The sequence below is a fragment of the Gavialis gangeticus genome, unplaced genomic scaffold (assembly GCF_001723915.1).
Source record: "Gavialis gangeticus isolate Ggan-Ray unplaced genomic scaffold, GavGan_comp1, whole genome shotgun sequence".
In the NCBI taxonomy this organism is placed as follows: Eukaryota; Metazoa; Chordata; order Crocodylia; family Gavialidae; genus Gavialis; species Gavialis gangeticus.
The window spans coordinates 132,711,701-132,725,871 of NW_017729024.1; the positions used below are offsets into that span (position 1 = coordinate 132,711,701).

A 14,171-nucleotide genomic window follows, 5' to 3' on the forward strand; every position below is an offset into this window, starting at 1 on the left:
TCAGCCTGGAAAAGCGCAGGCTCAGGGGCGATCTGGTGGCTACCTATAAGTTCATCAGGAGTGCTCACCATGATCTGGGGGAACGTCTGTTTACCAGAGTGACCCAAGGGATTGTGACAGCTAAAAATTTTATCTGTATAGGGAAGGTGCTTGCTGAACGTTCTGTGAGGATTAAACCAGGTGTTTCTTGTTTGTTTATGTATGAAGCTGCATGTTGCCACTAAAAATTCAATTAAAATTAAAGATTAGTGAGGCGTTGTATGTAGTGAGGCCTTGTAAAATTAGTAAGGCCTTAAAAGTAGTAAAGCCTTATATGTAGTGACGCAGTTAAAATTAACCTGATCAGAAAAATGCAAAGACTGCTATTAGTCAGTCATAAAGAAATTTCATAGTATAAAAATATGAATAGCTGTGAGTCCACAGCATAGCTCAGAAGTTATAAATTAGCTAGCACATCCAGAAATTATCAAAAAAAAGATGCAGCATTATAAGAGAAGCTACTAATTTAAAAATTAGCTGCTAACCTAAATTCAGTAGGTCCATACATCTCAAAGAACTCAACAACTAAATACCAGAGTCCTTCCGGGTACGCCTCAAACAGCGTAGATCAAAGTTATGCCTGACTTCACTAAGCTTTATAAAAGAAGAACTTGTCATACATCAGGCATCAAAAAGAACTGCTAATAAGTTGCTGACACAAATTGTTATTGTCTGTCATTATTGTCTTGTTATTCTATGCGTAGTTGTGTGTTTATTAAGTCAATAAACCTTTCTTACCTTTTTACCCCCTACCACTCTCTCAATCCCAAACCTTCCCGCTAGCAGCTAAAACAGGGATGACAAGATCGTATGGTCACAAACTCTTCCATGACTGTTTCAGACTGGACATAAGAAAGAACTTCTTTACTGTCCGAGCCACCAAGGTTTGAAATAGACTGCCGCCAGAGGTGGTTCAAGCACCTACATTGAACACCTTCAAGAGACATTTGGATGTTTATCTTGCTGGGATCCTATGATCCATACTGACTTCCTGCCCCTGGGGCAGGGGGCTGGACTCAATGATCTTTCGAGGTCCCTTCCAGCCCGAATATCTATGAAATCTATAAAATGGCTTTATCTGGAGCCAGAATCTGGTCTTGCCTGTCATTTCATAAAGAATGGCATTTGACAAGTTTATTTTAACATGAAATAAAACTTGTACTAAGATTCCTGTGACTCAAAGCAGAGCAGTAACAAATGGGATAGAATATATTAGTTGATCTCTTTGCTTTAAAACTCGCTGGACAAAGCTACATGGGCATTGATGCACCTTTTCTAATGCACATTAAATTTAGTGGCTCTGGGTGCATAAACACAAGTGCAGAGTCAGGTCTGATGCACCGGAATTCATGCAGCGTGTTGGAGGAGATTCAATTATTGGCTGCAAAGGACCAACTCACGGGATTATAATAAATTCTAGTTTATTGGACGGGATATGAAGTTACCAATAAAATCATAAATGCAGTCTTTGAGTTATGGGTGGTAGTGGTCACCTTAACACATACACACACATGCACTCACTCATTCAAACCCATGTAGTATAGTGTATAGTAGCTGCTGTTGTCATTGTGAGAGCACTGGTGTCAGTATATCTACCTGTCCGAGGCCCTGGAGTCTGCTGTTGATGGTCAGCTTCCTTCAAGGCGATGTATTCTACAGAAGGGGAATTCCTGCTTGTCCTTCTGTCTCGGTAGGTCAGGTGCTGGGTGAGAGGGCACCACTGAGGGTCATGCTTCACTGCCTTTTATCCCTTTCTGGCAGACTTGTGTGATCCCCCAGCATCATCTTGGCTACCCAATCTGGAGGTCGCTGTCCCATGTGGGTCTTGAGTAGCACATGACAGCTGTTAGTCACAGGGGTCTCTGCCTGCTGGTATCTGAAGTTTCGGGAGTCCACCCTTGACTTATTGACTTAATGGCTCTATTGTCATGGGTTACAGGAATAGTCCTAGGGTGAGTGCTCAGTTCCAGGAATGAGTTCTTTAGCTTGACTAGCTTAAAATGGAGTTCCTTTGGCTAGGCTATTGTCTACTGATGATCATCATTCACTCGCATTCATACAAGGGACCACCCAATATAACAGATTTTATCACTTTACAGTTACAGTTTCAATGTGGTTTTAACAGTGGTCCAGGGTAACTTTATTCTACAGGGAGTACATTCCTTAAGGGTTTAAAAGTATAACATATAAAATACAAAATGCCATGGTAAAGACAAGACAGGTGAAATATAAAAACACACTGTGAGAAATATATAAAAATGCAATGTGAGGTAGTGAGGGTCAAAGGCTACTGGGGACAGTAAGTGAGTTAGGTTAGCACAGGATATATTTACAGTCTTTGCAGTGGCTATTTTAGTTCTTTTGTTTTCTTTAGTGACACTGAGCTTAATTGATTTGTAGATGTAGTTAGGTTTCTCCTACAGAAAGCCACTTAGGCTTTCTGGCTTGTTCTGAGCCTTGCCACAGCCATGCAATGAGTGTGCTAGGTCTCTGCCAATACTTAGAAGGAAAAGAAATGCACAAAATGTGTGGGGTGCAGGCAAGAAGGGGCTTCTGTTATATCCATGTCCAGAAGGGAAATGTACAAAGGGAGCTTTCTGCTACACAATTAATAGTGTCTGCTGGAGCATGGTAATTGCCATGCTTCAGCAGCCTCCTGTGTCTTGTGTATTAGCATCTCCATGCTTAAAAATGGAGGCAGGAGTGCTTGAACTAAAGCCTGTCAAATGATCCTTTAGTTCAAGTGCTCCCGTACCATTTTAAGGTCAAGGAGCTGATACACAAGACATGGTAGTGCTTTAATTAGAGCAGCTCTCAGAGCCTCTGATTAACGCACTGCCCCCCCCACCCTTGGAGCAAGTGTAAAAGTGCCCTCCAATGTAAGGTACTAAATTAATGCATGTTAGGTACTAAATTAATGCACGTTAGGCTGTGCTAATGTGCAGTACTGCATTTGCATGCTTTTTTAGTAACAATGCATAGTAAATTATTTTACTGCACCTTAGAATAATGTAACTTTTTTTTAGGCGATGCTTTACCGCTCAGTAAAATAGTCTACTGTGCATTAAAGCTCACATGTAGACATGCCCACTAACTTGTAAAATAGGCCATAAAATGTTTCAGTTTTTCAGTAGCTCAGAGAATGGTGCAAAACGATGCTGAAAATAAACCGAGACAGTGAAACGTCTCTGATTCACATTTGTGCTTGACAGACACTTTGCTACTGAATCTTGCAAACAAGCAGGTGAAAAAACAATTTACAAAGCAAAAATAAAGCATCTTTGGATATATTTAGTGGGACATAGTTATTCCACTGATTTAATGTTATTGGGAGTTTTATAGTGAGCCCGAAAACAATCATGTACCTTTTTAAATCTTAGGCATTTGATAACTTTGCTGTGAAATCTGGTCTTGGAAGTCGTGGCAGAGTTTGTTTTTGTGCAGTTCTGTGGTATTAACTTAAGGCCTTGTGAGTTCTGCCTTATCTTTTGGCTGTGCTGCATAAGAGGTCAGGTACTAGTATATGTATCAATCCTTACTGAAAACACCTGTTCCACCTGGAAAGTTTGCTGTAAATTGGAAGTACTTTTTATAGGTTGCTATTTTGCAGGCACCAGCTCCTGGATTTTAAAAGATCATTAGATATCCAGTCTGACCTGGTAAAACAGGTTATTTCAACATTATCCCTGTATACAATCTTATAATTTGCAGTTTACTAGAGCACTTCTTCCAAAGCAACTTCCAGTCTTGATTTGAGGACATCTAAAGATGGAAAATCTATAATTTGCTTTGGTCATATGTTTAATCCAGTGATAATGTCTAATGTGGTAGTTGCTGAATTGTAAATTGTCCTCTTTTGTTTCTCTGATTCACCCAGCTGATGGTGTTGGTGATATCTGTGAGTCTGATTTTGATCAGGACACAGTAATTGATCCGATTGATGTTTGCCCAGAGAATGCAGAGATCACCCTCACGGATTTCAGGGCTTATCAGACAGTGGTGCTGGATCCTGAAGGTGATGCTCAGATCGATCCTAACTGGGTGGTTCTAAACCAGGTAAAAGCACATTCAAAACCTCTTAGCTGACAGAAACAAATCACTAGAAAACAAAACCCTCTCTTTCTTCTAGAACAACTACATCTGATACGTTTGGTTACATCAGTCACTACTAGTAGTATTCTTAGCTTGGACTACAATAAACTGTGCATTATTTACCTCAAGGCTTTCCTGCCAGACCTGTTGCTCTGCTTAATTTTATCTCACTATTAGCTTAACTCAGCATGTTAATTGCTTTCTTCAAATTTTGCACATGCCAGTTGCAACATCTGTAACAAAAGGTCAATTTTTGATCATTCAGGAACAGACTTCAGCTGTCAGCTTTAGCCACACTTCTGCAGCTAAGCTGAAGCTCCATCACTTCAGATGGCCAAGGCAGGCATCCACTGGGCATTAAATTTCCGCGAGTCCCTCTTTATTAAGCCCAATGAATTTAAACTGTTGTGTACCGGGGCAGAGAATGGGAGAGACGGGGGCTAAATCCAGTTTACCTTTATTTATGGAAGTGGCACTTGGGTAGTCACATAACTGCAATTTTATGCCCTTGAACAGAGTTTGGATTCTGTGCCCAAATGCTGCAGGACAGGATTGCCCTATGCACATACCTGTCAGAAGTAAAACAAGGGAAGAGGAGGGCTGCATAAGTGCCACTTGGGCATGCGATGGTGAAACAGGACATGATCCCAAGTTGTCATTAATGCCTAAGGCCTGTCCAGTGGTAGGGAATGGGATAGATTGGATGTGCCCAAGTGGTCCTGTAGGTGAATCCTGCTCCATGGTGCAGAGAAAGTAAAAGCCCCACCAACTTCTAGACAAGCACGTTTTCTGTATCATTTCATAGCACCATTTCATTTTCCAGCTGAGGCCAATTTTTGAGGCTTCAGAAAAAAAAGCAGAATCCAACTACCAGTTGTGCATTGTGGAAAGAAAGGTCTTTTGTGCCCTAGTGAGGCCACCAGCTGAAGCCCTGAAGCATGAGATTTGATGACAGTGGTTTTCTTCATGCAGAGCTGCAAGTATTAGGAGCCTGTTCAGGACAATGCAGGCTCCTCCTGGCCTGCCTCTGGCCTATAAAAGAAGGAAATGAACAGGAGGATTCTTAGTTTCCAAAGCAAGAGGGGTCCACCAGAGCTACCCAATAGGCAGAGCCCCTGCACACATGGGCCATTCACTAACTGACTGAATTCTCCCTCCCCAGGGTATGGAAATTGTGCAGACCATGAACAGTGATCCTGGCTTGGCAGTTGGTGCGTATCCATTTTCTGCAGTCCCATTTTGAGACGAAACCCTTTGGCAAATATTTAAGTTTTCTGCCAACTCTTGGTTTTAACTTGTCATGTATATACATTGATCCTAGGTTACACCGCTTTTAATGGCGTTGACTTCGAAGGCACCTTCCATGTCAACACGGTGACAGATGATGATTATGCTGGTTTTATCTTCGGTTATCAAGACAGTTCCAGCTTTTATGTAGTCATGTGGAAGCAAACAGAGCAGACCTACTGGCAAGCAGCTCCGTTCAGAGCTGTTGCGGAACCTGGCATTCAGCTTAAGGTACTAGTCTAAGCGCACCATCATTATATCTTCAGATTTTGCCATTTCCTTTGGGACAACTAAATGAAGCATATGACGAGTCCATTTTTAATAGACTAAACTATTTTCTGCCCTTGCTGGGGACTAACTTGCTAGCTAGGGCTTCTTCCTAGAGAAAGAGTAGTTTAATGTGAAAGTGTTGCCTTAAATATGTGACTCACCCTAATGAATATTTGAGGAACCTAGGGGTAACTTGCATTGACAAAAATTTGAGTGCTCATTATGAAAGACTGAAGCAGCTTTAATCGATAGGAGTTAAAATGCAACTTAAGGAAAAGAGAGAACATAGGCAGATTTCATTCAAACTAGCTACTTGAATATTTCAAAGATAGGCCGTGTATGTGTCAGAAGCAGAGCACTCCCAACAGTGGTCTGTTAAGATCCAGGTGAGCACATAATTTTGGCTTCTCCTTGTTCCCACCGGCTAAATGGGGAAGCAGCTTGGAAGGTGTCCAAGTAAGCAGTTGTTTTAATTGGCATGGGGATGTTATGAGTTCAGTACTGGGAGGGCAGGATCCACATGATAAGTGTTCTAAGATGTGCTGCACACTATGAAACCGTTTCAAGTTCTTCATCTACAGCTTAAAATGGGAACGCCTCTCTGTTCACTTTCTGTAAACACTCTGTTGGTTTAGGCTGTGAAATCAAAGACTGGCCCAGGAGAACACCTCAGGAACTCACTCTGGCATACAGGAGACACCACTGACCAAGTCAAACTGCTGTGGAAAGACCCCAGAAATGTAGGGTGGAAAGATAAAGTCTCCTATCGCTGGTTCTTGCAGCATAGACCTCAGATGGGATATATCAGGTACAAATGAAAGCTAGCTGTGATGAATTTGGTTTACAATCTTACATATCCTGTTTTCTAGCACTTACTTTAGGTAGTGATGGAGCCTGTGAATGCGTAATATCTTGGGCATTGTTTAAAGTTTGTGGAGATAAAAAGCTGTGAAGTTTTAAATTTACAAAATTCTGTATGCAATCTTATGTTAAGAGGAGAAAAAAAAAACCCTCTCTATAGCCTAGCAATTTAGAAATATTTTTAAATGTCCTTTGACCTCTGTATCTGCTAAATTACATCACAGCTGTCTTACATTTTTAAGATAACTTTAAAAGATCCCTTTTCAAAATACAACTGAAAATACATCTACAACTACATTGTTCCAAACTAATTGGGATACTATATGAATATTTCTTAATCATGACCCTTTGAAATATATGTCCTTAAACTGTAGTAAGTTATCTATACCCTGCACAACTAGTAACAACTCATCAACCAAAGGTGGCTACATGAAAAGCAACAGGCTGGTAAACCAGAACAAAATCAGTAATTAGTATGACACGATAAAGAACATATTGCATAACATATGAGTGTGTGTTATCATAGGAATGCCACTTCTCCTTTTTGAAGGTTGCAGATTGCCAGGGACAAAATTGGAGGGACTCAGGACAGTGGATTCACACTCTGTATACCAAGCTATGAAGTGGAGAATCCATTACTGGAGTCACTTCTAAGTATTAACAAGCAGAAGAGAAGGTGTCCCTGCTCTAAGAGTATGATTCACTCAGCCAGGATCCTTTGCAAATTGCTCTCTACTATTAACCTCTTCCAACCCTAATGTTCTCTGTAGTAGGTCTGAATTTATAAGTATAAGCCGAGGCCCATGGCAGAGAGATTTGAGCAAACATCCCAGGAAAGAAAAAACAGGCCATTCAAAATTTTTAAACATTAAAAAAAGCGAAGATAAAAATTGTAACTGATTTTCAAGGGAAAATTGCCATCCTTCATTAATTATTTGGTCCTGCGCTATTCAAACACTGGGAGTTTTACCTTTGGCTTCAATGGCAACAAGATCTGAAAGCATAGTTTAAAAATTGTGGAGCTGCACTGTGCATCAGAGTATGCCCATATTTACACTGTTTTTCAAATAGCCTAAATTAGACAAAGTAATAACTACAGAGCTTTTGCAGCCTTACAGAGAGAGTAAAATACAGTCTGTGTCCCATCAGTATAGGAGTTAGTAGTGAGATGTTATAGAGTAGCTTAATTTAGACTAAAGTTGGCTCTCCCCTGCCTTGCTGAACACAGGGCAACCATACCCAAGTTATGCCGATATGATGCCACAGACCAAACTACTTGCCATAAGGTTGAATCAAGATGGGCATTAAAACACACAGTATGTGGGACAGAGGTAGTCTGTGATTTATGTGTTTCTGTTAGTGATCTATAAAAAGAGAACTAGACGAAACCAATTCTTCAGAGCCTGTTACACAGACGTTCTGCAGACCACAATGTGAGAACACTTAGTTGTGGTCTGTGGGAGAACTGAATGGCTAGTGGGTGCTGGTACTCCTCCTTCAGTTAAAAGGAAAGCACCAGATGAAAGAGGCAGATAAAGAGTAAAAGCAGAAACCATGATTGCCACTTCGCAAAAAGCACAAGTATTTATAGTAGCACAAAGTACAGCTAAAATTCATAAATATTTACCTATTATTACTTTTCCCAGATAAACTAGTACAGTTGACCCAAGGACACCCATGAATTAGTGGGTGTGTTGGGAGTATTCATGAGACGGTCTCTCTCTCTCTCTCTCTCTCTCTTTCTCTCGCACACAAGATTTTTCAGGGAAGAAGGGGGCAGCAAGTGCTCTGTTAAGTTTCTCTATGGTTTTAGGGGACAGGACTAGGAGCAATGGCCTCAATCTGCAGCAGAGGAAATTTACACTGGAGATTAAGAGGAACTTTCTGACCATGAGGGTGGTGAGGCATTGGGACAAGCTCCCTAGAAATTGTGGAATCTCCATCCCTGGAAGCTTTCAAAAGCAGGTTAGACAGACACTTGACTGGGATGGTTTAGTCAGGGATGATCCTGCCTTGAGCAGGAGGTTGGACCAGATAACCTCATGAAGTCCCTTCCAGCCATACTTTCCTATGTGTATCTCTCATCCTGAATGCATATTTTGTATGTTCTCAACGTACTAAATATAGACAGATTTTATTTTCATGAGTAGAAATACAGATAAATATACATATATTAATCCTTGTATTTGAAGAACATCATTTAGAATGTGAAGTCATTTCAGTAAATTTTATTAAAAAACTATGTGAAGCTCTGGTGGAATAGGGATGCTGGGTATAGGTTGTAGCCATGTTGGTTTAGAGACATGGGCAGACAGGGTTCTTTGGGTAAATCTGATATGTTTGCTTGATTTTGAAGGACAAGGTTTTATGAAGGTTCTGAACTAGTAGCAGATTCTGGCGTAACGATTGACACCACTATGCGTGGAGGGAGACTCGGCGTTTTCTGCTTCTCTCAGGAAAACATCATTTGGTCCAACCTGAAGTATCGCTGCAATGGTAACATTCCTCTTAGCTTGTGATCATCACCTGACCTGCTGTTCTAAAGGATCAACAGTTTAGACCATTTTATTATCTGCCTTTCATCTTTTCTTTTTACCAGCAATGAACCCTATCTGTGAAATGCCTTGCCTGACATCATCTAGTTCAGTGTGAGTCTAATCTGGGCAAGGGTTGAAGTAGCAGCTCAGCTAACCCTCATATGAACATCCACATAATCTCACAGCACTGCCATGTCATTGCAAAACATGTCTGCTAAACACAGTAGTTGCATTTAGGTTGGGATTCAAAAATATTACTAAGGCTAAAAGCAGAAAATCATTTTATCATAGGATCCTACACGCATACAAGCTCATTGTCCCACTATAAGTATCTAAATTAAGATTTTTTGCCCAAGGACAATCATGGCTGATTTAATTGCCTTTCAGCTGCATGTGTAAACAGCTGTCCCTGCCTGTTTAAATGCAAGTCAAAACCCAGAAAAATCAGCCTGGATTAAACCACTTGTCTGTTTTTTAGCCTGAGGCTAGGTACAGACATTCAGAAAGCCTAAGGCAGAATTGATCTAAGTTATGTGATTTTCGGTAGGCAGTGTAGCTTGTGTTGGTAGCAAACAAAACACACGTTCACCCTTTGGTGGGGGGATGGGAGGAGCAAATCTTAGACTGGGTTCCGCTATTTTTAAACCAGTCTGTGTGCTGAGCACAGACTCTTATGGGTATAGACTGGCGTTGTGTGCTGAACTTCTGTTCTGTTACAGGTATAGACCTGTTTCCAGTCACTTATGCTGGTAAAAGTGTAATTTCTGTACCTGCCTTAAATCTCCAAAGGAACAAAGCAAAGCTATCTGTGCAACAAGAGGAGTTGTCCTCAGTATATTACATGCACCATGCACACCTGTAAATCCAAAGCATGTAATTTTAGCCAATCCCAGGCTGCTACTGGTTGGATCAGTTTCTCGTCCTGTTCTGTAGAGCACCTGCTGTTCCTGTGAATTTCCTCCTCTTGAGGCCTTGCACAACAGCACATTCTAATATCCAGACTGAAATTAAATGTTTCAGCCCTCTAATTCTGGAAGGCCGCCTCGTATCTAAGCCCAGGCTACAATGAGCCAGAGAGGATTTTGGTTTGTTGTTCTTTTTTTTAAAAGAAAACTTCTGAATGGATTTTAAGACAGTGATTCTAGAGTATGGACCTTGTAGTAGCAGCAATGAAAACAGAGTCCTAAACTGCTCTCATCACCTTGTCTTCACGTCTCATGTACAGAGGTGGGCTTTCCTTTGAGATAAGAAAGGCATTCTTTCTTCTGTCATTTATGTTATGATGAATAAGCTGCTCACAGGACAGGAGGCAAGGCAGTTCCTGTTGTGTTAGTAGATCAGCCACATCCAGATGGGTCAGAAGCTTTTTCCCTTCTCCCAGGATCTGTTTCTGTACAATTAAGGCACCTGCAATCCAGCTTTTAGTGTCTTTTGAGGTCTTTTCTGGTATTAAAGCAAGCCCTATTAGCAAACACAGCTCTGACTCAATCAGTAATTTGCACTTTGTAGAACCAAGAAATCTAAGTCTACATCACCAGCACAGCACTAGCACCAAGGAGAAATTTTAACCATTTAATAAGCATGTTCTGCTTTGACAGCGTAAAGCAGGGCCAAGTTTTTGTTCTGTGGTTCTGCAGCTTGAGTAACTGCAAATAAATTGCTGTTCCCAAAAATACTGGAACTCAAGGAAACAGTCATTGCTCAAACAAAATACAGCAGGAGCAGCAGTGGGGGAGAGGGAAGTTGAGATGGTAACTGGCATTTCCATGAAGTAGCAGGAGTGCTTACCTGTAAATAGAAATTGTATTTTTCCCAAAGCATTAATCCCTCAAAATTCAGGACTTTTTTAAAAGAAAGCTAATTTTAAAGCCGCTCTGCAAGAACCTGTTTCCTCAGTTAAATCACTGACTTTTCCATAGCTAAAAGTAACGTGTTCTAAGCAGTACGTTCGTTTTTGTTCCCTTCACAGAGCTGAGCAAGCAGCGGTACTGCCAGTTCTCACAGCTTTAAAGCAAGTGTCATGTTTGAAGTTTCTTTTATAAAGCCCCAAGTATTGTAGTCAAATGATTTTACGAGTGCCTCAGCTTTCATTTGAAAAGCAGATTCTACCTCTCATCATTGCAGAAAACATGTTTGAAAAACGTGTCTGCAAAGGTACAGAAAAATACAGTCCAGCAATCATATAAAAAGGACCTAATATTTATTTTTAATTCCCTGATTTTTTTTTTTTTTTAATGCTTGGGGCTGGGTGAGTCTGGAATTCATGTCAGCTTTAGATCAAGAAACTCCACCTCTGACATGCTCACGAATCTATTTTCAGCCACTTTTCTAAATGTGTCGGAGAGTCGTCAGCACCTGCGTGTGTACCTCTGAGTCTTTGAATGCCATGTTGTGGGTGTTGGCACAAGGGTGCGAAGGGAAATGGTAACATGAACCTGGTCAGTTTTCAGCAAAATAATCTGCAATCAATCTGGTGAGGCTGACCGGCCCTCAGTTTCTCTGCAAATGTGGCAGTATTTCTACCAGATGTGAGCATTGCTATTCTAATGCTTTTCCCATCCCCCTGTTGCTGTGTGAAAAGCTCACACAAACGGAGGAAGCTGACTGACCGTGGAGTGAAACACTGAAGCTGAATAGGCAAAGTTCTGTCAAAGGCACAAAACAAAATGGGAGGGAGGATGGGTACTGGGCAATATTTTCCCCATTTCTATTGATCATGAAGTTGTGTTTGTAAGGGCTAAAGGTATGAAGTTTTTCAGATAAATTGTGATTTTTGAGTTGATGATGTTTTAAGAGCAGGCTTTTGACTATGGCCTTTTCTGTTGCTGGTAACTCTCTCATTGGCTGTGTATAGATGGCATTTAAAAGTAGAATATGGGTGTATTCCAGCACTACTTCATGGCATTCGAAAGAGAGTGCTGACCACACAATAGAAAAAAGTCTTAGTTGCAGCTACAGTTGAATTTGAATGCAAATCTTTTTTCCTTCTGATTGACACTGAGCCCTTGTGTGTTCATTTGCAGCAAGTATTAGAATACTCAAACTCAGTTAGCATAAGTACCTTCAGCTTCTGAGTTATATATTCAGCTTTAATATTCACACTTTGTCCTGCAGTAGGTTGTGCACTAAATCTCGGCTGTTTGTTGTAATTCTGTACAGTGGAACTGGATTCCAAGACAAGTACTGCTAGTCCCTAAATGATGTACTGGCCAAAAATGATTCACAGAAAAGATTCAGTAAACTAGAAATACATTTTAGAACTATCATGAGCAATCTGTGAACTGAAGAGATGGCAGAAGTTTCTATCCAAAAACTTAATTCCAAACTATTGGCCCAACTCTATTTTTAAATTCTCATAAGTTGCATTGGAAAGAAACTAAATCTTTTGTGTAATTTCTGGTTTCAGACACCATCCCAGAGGACTTTGAAGAATTTCAAGCTCAGCAGTTTGGAGTTGGAGATATTTAACAAAGAAAGCAAACTAAAATTGCTATGGAAAACAGCAAAGCAATATATTTTAAATCCTTATATGATTTTGTAAGAATACACTGCAGCTTATTTTGGTTGATGTAACTATGTCAGACTTTTTTTTACATAAAAAAGTGAAAATAAAATGGAGATAAAATGGGCTGGAGATTCACTTCCTTTAGAAAAATGTTTTTACATGCTGCCTCCTGGAATTTAATATAAAAAATACTTGTTCATAATCTTTAGCTCAGCTGCAGTGGAAGCACACAGAATATCCTACCACCATGGATTAGATATTGAAAGCGCACGGAGATGAAAAGACAGACCTGTTGCCTGTCTGTCATGTGTTTGGAGTGCGCTACTTTATGCTCATGACGTTCCTTTATGTTTCACAGAGTGATCAATGGTGTCTCTGATAAGATTTAGACATGAAAGCTAACTGTAATGTCAGTTAATTCCTATGTCTGTCAGCACAGGTTGTTTCCTAGGTGTATATTTTTTACTGCCTTTTCCACTCTACTTTAATCTCTCTCAAGAGCTTGGCATCCCCCCAGTTCTCCTCTTAGCCTATTCAGCTACCTAATAGAGCACACGGTTAGGTTTATTCTTGATGTTTGCCAATTTTCTTTCTAATTTATTCTATGGAAATGCATTAAACTAATTCTGGTCACAGTTGGGCATTGCCTTAGGCCTTGACCCTCCAAGTTTCCTGCTTTAAGTACAAACAGGCTCAGTTCTTGGTTGGGTGCTCCATATGTGGAAGCCATTTGCAAAGTTAAAAATCCACTGACATTTTGCTTCATTCAAAACACTGCTGCACTTACTCTTCACAGAAACACGTCCACAAACCGTAACCACTGCTGTCTTCCCCAGCCCTTCCCCTAACAAGGTCTAGCAGCCTCAGATTATGAAGTAAGCAATTCCTTGGCGTGTTTTGGCAACATTATCATTGAACCAGACTTCTGGCAAGTAGCAATCTTCTGGCACTTTCCTTGCACCTCTGATTGCCTACGATTAATATTTTATTGCACAATGAACTAGGCTCAAGGAGCATGATACACTTCTGGGCAGAAAGGAGTGGACACAGCTGCCAGATCAATATTACTTTGATAGCATTTTAAATTCCTTTTATAGGCTTTACTATTGGGATGAAGAAAAAACAGTATCAACTTTGTGTGCACCCACTGGCACAAAGTATTCTCAGGAACTCTTAGCAACCAACCCTAACAAGCACGTTCAGATGAACATGGGCGTGTAGTATCTGTCACCGCAGACCTGGGGCAAGATCCTGGGGTCAAAAAAACCTATGCCAAACAAAAGCAGGAAGGTGCAAATGGCAGCAGCGTGCGCTGCCCAAAACGAGCCTGGCTGGCTGGAGCCCTTCTGGCTGCGAGCAGGCTTCCTGCCATGGCTGGAGGCCCCAGGACCCCAGGTAAGGCTGCTGGAGCCAGCACAGTTGCTGGCCCCGGCTTCCCCTGTCCCACCTGGGGTAACCTGCCACACGCCAGGGTGTTCCCTGGGGGAAGTAGCAGTGGCACAAAATGCCGTTGCTTCTTGCCCCTGGGGAAACACGTTCCTGCTAGTCTGGACACACCCAACCTGTGTAGGAAAAGTCCA

At 41.1% G+C, this 14,171-nt stretch overlaps 1 protein-coding gene across 1 annotated transcript in view; it reads left to right on the forward strand.

Moving 5' to 3' along the window:
• The window catches only part of THBS4 (thrombospondin 4), an 86,083-nt gene extending 73,429 nt beyond the window's left edge, over positions 1-12,654 (forward strand). The window contains exons 17-22 of the mRNA XM_019517746.1: positions 3,917-4,095; positions 5,294-5,342; positions 5,453-5,649; positions 6,324-6,496; positions 8,906-9,045; positions 12,493-12,654. Coding sequence (XP_019373291.1) covers positions 3,917-4,095; positions 5,294-5,342; positions 5,453-5,649; positions 6,324-6,496; positions 8,906-9,045; positions 12,493-12,554 — 800 coding nt within the window. The 3' untranslated portion in view covers positions 12,555-12,654. The remainder of the gene's footprint in view (positions 1-3,916; positions 4,096-5,293; positions 5,343-5,452; positions 5,650-6,323; positions 6,497-8,905; positions 9,046-12,492) is intronic.
• Positions 12,655-14,171: the final 1,517 nt, after the last annotated feature.